Source organism: Squalius cephalus, assembly GCF_949319135.1.
Source record: "Squalius cephalus genome assembly, chromosome: 22".
Lineage (NCBI taxonomy): Eukaryota > Metazoa > Chordata > Actinopteri > Cypriniformes > Leuciscidae > Squalius > Squalius cephalus.
The window spans coordinates 585,870-596,524 of record NC_137143.1 but is presented as its reverse complement, the minus strand read 5'-3'; the positions used below and the strand labels follow the sequence as shown (position 1 = coordinate 596,524).

The 10,655-nt window shown below is 40.7% G+C and overlaps 1 protein-coding gene across 2 annotated transcripts; it reads right to left on the bottom strand.

Annotated features, from left to right (window-relative positions):
• Window positions 1-2,318: 2,318 nt before the first annotated feature.
• rpl29 (ribosomal protein L29) lies at window positions 2,319-9,233 on the bottom strand. Of its 2 annotated transcripts, none has more exons than XM_079858011.1 (4): window positions 9,171-9,233; window positions 8,840-8,892; window positions 7,645-7,709; window positions 2,319-2,486 (listed from the first exon to the last, which is right to left on the bottom strand). In XM_079858011.1, exons 2-4 carry the CDS (start codon window positions 8,874-8,876, stop codon window positions 2,385-2,387), a joined length of 204 nt encoding a protein of 67 aa, XP_079714137.1. In that variant the 5' UTR covers window positions 8,877-8,892; window positions 9,171-9,233; the 3' UTR covers window positions 2,319-2,384. The 2 variants fall into 2 exon arrangements, with proteins under 2 accessions (XP_079714137.1, XP_079714138.1); XM_079858012.1 differs by having other exon boundaries at window positions 8,840-8,889; window positions 9,171-9,225.
• Window positions 9,234-10,655: the final 1,422 nt, after the last annotated feature.

The window sequence follows — 10,655 nt, the reverse complement described above, 5'->3', positions numbered from 1 at the left end:
CTGATGCGATACTGTAGTAGACGGTTGCATAGTTATAATTTTCTCCCTAATATTATCAATCTTGCAAGTGAAGAAGTTCATAAAGTCATTACTGCTGTGTTGCTTGGAAACTTCAGAAGTTGAAGCTTTATTTTTCGTTAGTTTAGCCACTGTTTCAAATAAATACCTAGAGTTTTGTTTATTTTCTTCTAATAGGGTTGAAAAATAAGCAGATCTAGCAGTTTTTAAGGCCTGCAATCGAGCTCTCTTTCCATGAGATGCGAAATACCTCTAGTTGTGTTTTCTTCCAGTTGCGCTCCATTCCTCTGGCTGCTCTCTTAAGGGCCCGAGTGTGCTCGTTGTACCACGGCGTTGGACTATTTTCTTTAATCTTCTTTAAGCGCAAAGGAGCAACTGTGTCTAAAGTGCTGGAAAAGAGAGAGTTAAAAGTTTCTGTTGCAATATCGAGTTCTTCTAAGCTATCCGGGATGCTAAAATGATGAAACTGATCAGGAAGATTATTAATAAAGCAATCTTTAGTGGCAGAAGTGATAGGTCTAACATATTTGAAACACGGAGTCGGCTTTGCAGCCTTGGCTAAATGAAGTTTACACGAGACTAGATAATGATCTGAGATGTCATCGCTCTGCTGCAGAATTTCAACGGCATCAACATCTATTCCGTGTGATAATATTAGATCTAGAGTATGATTACGATGATGAGTAGGTCCTGACACGTGTTGTCTAACTCCAGTAGAGTTTACAATGTCTTTAAATGCCAAACCCAATGCGTCTTTTTCATTATCGATGTGAATATTAAAATCACCAACAATTAGGGCTTTATCTGCAGCCAATACTAACTCTGATAGAAACTCAGCAAATTCGGTGATAAAGTCTGTATGGTGCCCTGGTGGCCTGTATACAGTAGCCAGCACACATCTCAAACCTGATTTATCATTTACACTAGATAGTGTTACAAAAATCACCAATACTTCAAAAGAATTATATTTGATTCTAAATTGATTCGAGGGTTTGGCTCGAGGTCATGGTGCAAAGGACCCTAGGCTGATTTTACTCCGAACTATCCCTTTAAGTGCACATGAGCCCATTATAGTACAGCTACTCCTTTAAATAAAATCCTAATTTTAAGCAGTTTTTACTGTGGAATTATTTTTTTATGAAGCTTTGAACTTGACATTACACTGTGCACAAAGAGCCGCCTAATGCATTTCTGTCCATTTCGCGGCGCTGTTTCACGGCAGCCTCAGAGGGTGCGTTAAAGTGGACATGAGCCCATTATAGTAGTGCTGCTTCTCTAATTACATCCAAATTTTAAACGAGCCAGATCCCGGATACCCAATCAAAGAGCTGACGAGGGGTTTTTACTGTGCTCACTTCTATTCCCTTCTCCAGCTGGGCCTGTGATCTGGAGTAGACTCTTCAGAGACTGTTACAAGTTTCCAGTTACTAACATTGCAAATCTATCTATTTATCTATCTGTCTGTCTGTCTATCTTATCTATCTATACACATTTTCAAATTTCATAAACATCTATAAAATTATCCCTGCAAACAGGGAACGTTCTGTCAAGGTTCTCTCAAAGATTTTAACCAGTAACATTAAAGAACAGTTAATTGAAGGGATGTTCTATTAATGTTCTCTAAAGATTTACACAAAAACATTTATACCAACCCTCTTTAACTGAAACATTCTTTAAAAATGGTTGCTACCGGTTTCAGAACGTGCAAAAATAACGTTCCCATGTTTGAAGATTGATACAATTTCACGAGTTCACACTTACATATTCGGCCTGAACCCAGAGTCCCCCGTGTGTGTTACGACTGAAGTGTGGAGTGGAGGGAGGGGGTAAACTGTCAATGGACTGAGGTGAGACTGCTGAATATACACACACCTCTCATCGGTGATTGCTGAGTGCTCTCCACTCGTGTTAATTATCTGCACGTGCTCCTCCCGAACTCTAATAAAACCTCATGTAATGTTCCCTTAACCTTCACATAACCAAGAAAACATTTTTAAAAAGGTTTTGGAAAATGAGAGGGAGTGACTGCAAATTTGACATCTCTTTCTTTAGACCAACATAATCAGTCTCTCAGTATGTTTTGTAAGAATATTGTAGTTTATTATAAATGATTAATCCATGTACATCATTTTTTGCTAATTCTTGTGCCTCGTTATCTCGAATCAAACACTTAATCTTCTACGAGGCTCCATGAGAACAGCAGACTATCAACATGAGAAAGATCCAGATACAGGAGAGAGACGAGTGTGTGTTCATACAGAGACGAGTGTGTGTTCATACACAGAGACAGAGACGCTGCGTTCTCAAAGCATGGCTTTATTGTGTCTGGTGTAAAGTCTTCATGAGAACATCTGCACTCCTCGACTCTATTTCGCCGCCGCCGCCGCCGCCTTGCGTGCGATAGTCTTCGCCCCCTTCTTGTTGTGTTTCTTGGCAAAGCGCATGTTCCTCAGAAACTTCTGATCCACCTGTGACAGAAACATGCATTAAAGCTCCTGAACACAGACGAACACACACACACAGATGCACAAACACACACACAGATGCACAAACACACACACAGATGCACAAACACACGCGCACAGTGTTAAAGTGTAACTGTCGACAAAATGCAACCTAGTGTCTTTTTGTTAATCTACTCGAGGCAAACTTTCCTTTAAAAACATGATTAGAATGGAAACGCCACTTAAGTTTGACTGTATTTTCGTTTTCCCTTGTGAATGGGAGTTAGGGTTAACCCTTGTGAATGGGAGTTGGGGTTAACCCTTGTGAATGGGGGTTAGGGTTAACCAAGGCCGCCTTAATGCACGGGCTTACCTGGGCTGAAGCCCAGGGGCCTCCCAAGTTCAGGGGCCTCCCATGTTCAGGTTTATGATGAGCTGAAAAGGTCATATTGTTTTAACTTGTCAGATTTTGTCGTTGTATGTCGCTAGTGGACGTTGGTAGTGCTGTCGCTCTAATGTTATTGTTATGGTGCGTTCACACCAAACGCGAAAAGAGCGTCTGGCGCGAGTGATTTCAATGTTAAGTCTATGCAAAGACAAGTTTACGCGCGTCTAGAGGTCCCGCGGCGCGAATGAGGCGTTGCGGTTCGTGTCCGCTCAGTGCCACTAACGTCTCCGCTTTGGGGTGTCTGTTGCGAGTGTTTAATCGACGTTTTTTTTCAACACACAGTAGCCTATAATCATCAGCGATGCACGCGATTACATTTAGAAATAGACAAGCTTTGTTTCCAAATGCACCAAGCAATGATCCTTTCAATTTTATAAACTTTTATAAACCCAGCCAATATAATCACAATGAACACATCCAAAATAAAATCTTTAACATGTAGGCTATATAACAACTGCAAAGCATCTCATTTGTAAACAAAATGATTTACGCACTAAATCCAGAATAAACTCACTGACTGTCGACAGTTTCTTTTCCATACATCATTTTATTATATCCATGTTTGTGGTTAGTTACTGTCAAATCATATAAAACAGTGAAATCGCCCTCGAACTCTTCTGTCTCTCCTGCACTCGAGACGGTGACGGGAGCTGAGCTCCACTTAAGGCTTCTTTCCTATTGGTTGTCGCTCGCGAAAATCGCTTCTCATTTGCATAAAGTTGAAATTTAGTTGCTGTGTGTGGTTGTTAAATAAAGTTTCTTGTGTTTATTTGCTCAGTGATATGTTAATAACAATATTAAAATTGAAAACAATATAAAAAAAAAAAAAAAAAACTCACTGTTGTCTTGAAAGAAACTAATGCATTATGTGATGTAGATTACCTAGATATTACACTTTTTTAAAATGAGACTCTATAAATCGAGGGGATGGGGGGCCTACAAAACCTCTCAGCCCCGGGGCCTAACATTAGGTTAAGGCGGCTCTGGGGTTAACCCTTGTGAATGGGGGTTAGGGTTAGCCCTTGTGAATGGGGGTTAGGGTTAGCCCTTGTGAATGGGGGTTAGGGTTAACCCTTGTGAATGGGGGTTAGGGTTAACCCTTGTGAATGGGGGTTAGGGTTAACCCTTGTGAATGGGAGTGCTTGGGCCACTGCAGTGATAGCATCAACATCACTATTTTTAAAACACTAATGCGGCTCGACACAACATGAAACTGTGCTGGAAGTGTCACCAGCAGCTCTACACATGAACTCCAGCACTGAGAACAGTGTGTGTGTACACAGTTTACTAAAGAGGAAGGTTCTGTACGACTCACTGTGTTTCCGTCCGCCGGCATTTTGACAGTCAAAAATAGTCGATCTCCGAATGCGAATGAACTGACTCTGAATTTTAGTATTGTTTCTTATATGATGATCCTTTTTCAAATATAGGGTCAATATTGATTATCACTAATGAGAAAACAACAAATTAGCCGTGAATTTATATGTAACTAAGCTTTAGGAGCTTTCCATCTTTACTCTCCTCTGTGTTACGCTGCATTCGGAGATCGACTATTTTTGACTGTCAAAACACCGGCAGCCGGAAACACAGTGAGTTGTTCAAAACCTTTCTCTTTAGTAAACTCTGTGTACACACACACTGTTCTCAGTGCTGGAGTTCATGTGTAGAGCCGCTGGTGACACTTCCAGCACAGTTTCATGTTGTGTCGAGCCGCATTAGTGTTTTAGAAATAGCGATTTTTAAGTACTCCCATTCACAAGGGTTAACCCTAACCCCCATTCACAAGAGTTAACCCTAACCCCCATTCACAAGGGTTAACCCTAACCCCCATTCACAAGGGTTAACCCTAACCCCCATTCACAAGGGTTAACCCTAACCCCCATTCACAAGGGTTAACCCTAACCCCCATTCACAAGGGTTAACCCTAACCCCCATTCACAAGGGTTAACCCCAACTCCCATTCACAAGGGTTAACCCTAACCCCCATTCACAAGGGTTAACCCTAACCCCCATTCACAAGGGTTAACCCTAACTCCCATTCACAAGGGTTAACCCTAACCCCCATTCACAAGGGAAAACGAAAATACAGTCAAACATAAAAGTGGCGTTTCCATTCTAATCACATTTTTAAAGGAAAGTTTGCCTCGAGTAGATTAACAAAAAGACCCTAGGTTGGATTTCGGCGAGAGTTAGGCTTTACCCGCTCGGACAGGTAAAGGTGGAGGTGTATGGTGTGCATCTCTCCCGGTGTGTCGGATCGCTGGAGGAGAGAGCGCTTGTTCTTCACGCACATTTAAACCGGTTCTCCAGATCTCTGCGCTCGGATGCAGTGTTCGAGCCTTTCATACTGCAATACTTTCAGGCAATGAAAGATTATCAACAGCCGTGTTCTGTTTTATCATCAGCTGCGCTACACATGTACAATAAATGCCTTTTCATTTTACAGTATATATTATAAATATATTTGTTTTTCATGAATGTATTTTACAACAAAATAAAGAGCAATGAGTAACAGGTTTAGTGCAACACTTGTTCACTTTTACTTGTTCTCCATCTCCACTAAATAATGTTTTTTCACTAAATGTGCAGATTTTGTACAATTGTGCTCGTGATTTTACTAGAGTAACTTTTGCTGAAGTTCAACTAGTTGATAATAGTATTTTGACAGATTATGATCATATTATTCTTGTTTTTCTTTATAATGATGTTTAACACACAAGAGTAATCATCAGTTCATCACAGGTATAGAAACTCTACACCAGGGTTCACCAATCTCGGTCCTGGAGGGCCGGTGTCCTGCAGAGTTTAGCTCCAACCCCAATTAAACACACCTGAACCAGCTAATCAAGGTCTCATTAGGCATACTAGAAACTTTCAAACAGGTGTGTTGGAGCTAAACTCTGCAGGACAGCGGCCCTCCAGGACCGAGATTGGTGAACCCTGCTCTACACTGATTATAAGAAACTGCTGATATCGGATCGGCTGACACTAAAGAGTTTCTGTTGTAGTTTCAGAACGGTGAACTCTGACCCCTCTCGGGCCGTCCAGATCTCCTGATGAAACGCCTCTGAGAAGCAGATCGATTGATAGCCTATAGCTGATAATAATATAGGCCTGCCTAATGTACTGACGCTAACAATGCTGCGCTGTTATTTATAACATATTACAGTTATGAAACAATAGCCTAGGCTACACACGACCAGAGAGATGTTTTCCTGAATGCCATCAAGATTGAAACCGAGACTGATTTCATAACAGTTCAATAACAAACAGTTCAAATTAAGTCACTTACATTTTAGACACAATGACTGTTTTTGTTCTGTTTCAGCAGCGAAAACGAAGATCACAGCAGAACCACCACACATCTCAGAGCAACACTCAGCCGTGCTTCATTACTGAATGATTCAGCGTTCTGAACGAATCGGTTGAGTCAAAGATTCAATTACCTATTCATAAACTGCCTCATTCTGAATGAATCAGCCGTTTGAACGAATCGTTTGAATGAATGACTCAATGACTCGCTCATTAAGACGGTCGCCTGCGCTCCTACTGGCGCTTTACTTTCATCATTCTTTTCAACATTCCTTATTTGTATATTCAAAAATATTTAAAATAATCTAATTTAATACAGTTATACTTTTTCAATGTAAATGATTTAATTTGATTGGTAACAGCCTAGTGTCTTATTTTAATTGAATATATTGATCAAATTTAAGAATTTGAAATGAAAGATGGAGCACATTTAATAAAACTAGGGGGAAATGCCCTTTATAAAGATACAACAAATGAGTGTTTTCCAACAGTGATGTAATGAAACATTGACAATGTAAGTTTGAAGGGAGTAAAGCCTCTGGTTAGGCTATTAAGGAAATGTAATTTTGCCAAAAGAAGAACTTTTATTTGAAATAAATGTTCATTTTAAATTAGCCAACTTCAGTGTGATATGTTAACATACTATCATGCTTAACACGGAGAATCTGAATAACTGTAATGATGATCAGATGCAGATATCTATGGGCGGTTTGCGGGTGGATTATTTTTAATAGCGGATTCGGGAGACTCAAAGTGCACCAGATTAATCAACTTATCTTTAAAATGTACAAAATTGTCTTCGAGGAGCACGCCCCCCCGACGGGTACCGAGCTCCACCCACTAAAATACTGTGGGAAACACATCAGGCTTTATGATGATCTACAAAAAATACAATTCTAATTATCTTATTAAAATACGTTATTAGGATTTTACGAGCTCCGCCTCAGTTTGAGCCAGGAGAAACCCTGCTTTACCATGTGCTTTTATATTTACATTTATATTTACATTTATAGCATTAGTCTAATTAGAAAGCAAGTGCACGTCTTGTTTCAATGTTCTATTATGTTTCCTTCAGTGTAACAACACTCGAGTGTGTGCCGTCAGATGAAGCCGAGCATGAACACACTCATGCATCGCCTGAGACTCGAACCCATGACGCGGCGTTGCAAGCTCCATGACCTACTGTTCGAGCAACACGAACTACTGCACTTCTACACCTATTATATCTATTATATTAATATATCTGTACTATTATATACTTCAACTATACATCTAGAACACATATATGACACTAATACTAAAAATAAATAAAGTTGCCCGTTTTGAGCATCAGGATCTCCAGCATAAACACTGACGGCCTTACAGATGTGATCATCATCATCTTCATCATCATCATCATCATCATCATCATCATCATCTTACCCCTTTCAGAGACTCGTAGCGCTGAGACCGAGGCTTCTTGATGCCGTTCCTGTGCCACTTACGAGCTGCACACACACACACACAGAGAGAGAGAGACAGAGACAGAGTCGTTAAAACATCCACAGCATCTCTCACACACACATTCAAAAATCAACAGCATCACACACACACACACACTCAAAAATCAACAGCATCACACACACAAACATCCGCAGCTTCTCTCTCACACACACTCAAACAGCCACAGAACACACACAAAATCAATAAAATGTCCACAGCATCACATCACACAAACACACACACACACTCAAAACAGCATCACTCACTCACTCTCACACACACAGAGAGCGAGAGTCACTAAAACATCCACAGCATCTCACACACACACATTCAAAAATCAACAGCATCACACACACACACACACACACACACACACACACACACACACACACACACACACACACACACAGAGAGAGTCACTAAAACATCCACAGCATCTCACACACACACACACATTCAAAAACCAACAGCATCACTCACACACACACACACACACACACACACACACACACAGAGAGCGAGAGTCACTAAAACATCCACAGCATCTCTCACACACACACACACACACACATTCAAAAATCAACAGCATCACACACACACACAAACATCCGCAGCTTCTCTCTCACACACACACACACATTTAAAACAGCATCACTCACTCTCACACACACACACACACACAGAGAGCGAGAGTCACTAAAACATCCACAGCATCTCACACACACACACATTCAAAAATCAACAGCATCACACACACACACACACAAACATCCGCAGCTTCTCTCTCACACACACACACACACATTTAAAACAGCATCACTCACTCTCACACACACACACACACAGAGAGCGAGAGTCACTAAAACATCCACAGCATCTCACACACACACACATTCAAAAATCAACAGCATCACACACACACACACACAAACATCCGCAGCTTCTCTCTCACACACACACACACACACACATTTAAAACAGCATCACTCACTCTCACACACACACACACACACATTCAAACAGCATCACTCACTCACTCTCTCACACACACACAAACATCCACAGAACAGAGTCAATAAAACTTCCACAGCATCTCACACACACACACACACACACACACCGGGCGAACACTTACACTGGTTGTGTGTGGTGTGATTCTTCGACTTGGCCATGTCTGATCAGTGTCTGCTAACAGAAGAACAGCAGTTTAGAGAACAGAAGTAACACAGATCTGCAGGACATTACAGTGAACTTTACACTAGCTAAGTCTCCTCAGGACGCTATGCTAACGGCTAACGGCTAACTAAACTCTAAACTCCGCAACACCGGCCCGCTCGCGCTCAATACTGCACTAGTGCTGCTTAATGGCCGTCACTGCACACCATACTGGACTGAGGCTCCAGTAGGAGTTCGCATTTAGGAGGATTCATTTAGATTTCATTTTGATACGGAGACAAACTCAATACCTGTCACACGAAGCGCACGACAACCGGAAGAGAGAGAGACAGCAAGGCATTGTGGGAGATAAGAGTCCCCGTCACCGGATGTGAAGTTCCGAAAACACATGTAAACAAACACAATTTTAGTATCACACATCATTTTATTTCACATTTAATTCTGAAAACTATGGAATCCCATACAACACATAAGAAAAACTATCATGCTTTTGTAAATGATATGACACAGAAGACAATAATATGTAAGTGCTGCCTATGACCCTTCTCAGTTTAATCTAACGCAGTAACGTAATTATATATATATATATAGAATAGAATGGAAGAGAAAGTGTTTGTATTATTGGATCAAGTGCTGCTGAAAGAGAAGCGTCTTCGGCCGTGTCCTGCGCACTCAGCATCTCTGGTTGAGTAGATCATTCCTCCGGCAGGGAACATGGGAACAGTCCGCGGAGATGCTGTCCACTATACTAATGAGGACTGGACGATAACCCTATGCATTTAGGCCAACATTGTGTGTCACAATTTCGACTTTCGACTTTTTTTTTTTGTCATAATTATTATTTACGAAAATATTTTTTTCCCTTATGTGCCGAAAATGTGAATATAGCTTTTTAAAAAGTCCAAAATGAAACATTAAATGCTACCATACTAGTGTAAAGTTATTGAAAGTAACTTGACCCACCATTATCCAATAATAATAATAATAATAATAATAATAATAATAATAATAATAATAAAACTCACACACCCACATAAAATGAAAATATAAGAATAGTAAGTGTGTTATTTTGAAACTATGATTACCATGGTAAATTGTATGTAATTGAACTACACGTAATGTAGTAGAGCGAAGTGACCGGTAGATGTCACTGTAAACACACGTCATATCCGCCTTCTGGAACAGAGATCACGTGAGGTGAGAGAAGCAGCTCCCTTCAGTAAATGCTTCGTATTTATGAAGAGAAGTAGACTTACTAAGTGATGTAGAGATGAAGGCCACTGCCAACAAATGTACATATTTACATTTATATGCATGTTTTGTATCTATATTTCCCAAAGTAACCTATAATACACCCAGGCCGCAGTGATCTGAGAATGACTGAGAGATTATTTCAGATATTGAGCTCTTATGGAGATATGGCTGTGTTTCTCCTCTCAAATCTCAGGCATTCTCCAGTGAAGCCCAAACAATCAGACTGGCTGCTATAGCCTTGCCTTGCTGGGACTCAGTGGACTGACTATAGACACCGAACAGCCTCTGTTAAACTCGTGGTTTATTCTATTACAGGAACAAGCGGATCAAAGCACTTTCATGTCATTCCTGTGGGCCTGAGAGGACTGAAGACGCACCGGTCATGGGAACAGACACCGAATATTGTGTTAATAATGTTGAATGAGAATAAGTTCTTCTTGCAGCATCTCTGATGATGTGGGCGGGGCTATAACCTGTCACTCACAGGAGATCAGCCAATAGCAAACCACAACCATCCAATC

What these genes read in the sequence shown, in the direction of transcription:
- rpl29 (XM_079858011.1), bottom strand. Translation starts at nt 8,876, where the DNA reads ATGGCCAAGTCGAAGAATCACACCACACACAACCAGT. An exon ending in TCACACCACACACAACCAGT is followed by an intron (nt 7,710 to 8,839) that starts GTAAGTGTTCGC and finishes GTGTGTGTGCAG; the next exon opens with CTCGTAAGTGGCACAGGAAC. An exon ending in GCTACGAGTCTCTGAAAGGG is followed by an intron (nt 2,487 to 7,644) that starts GTAAGATGATGA and finishes TTTCTGTCACAG; the next exon opens with GTGGATCAGAAGTTTCTGAG.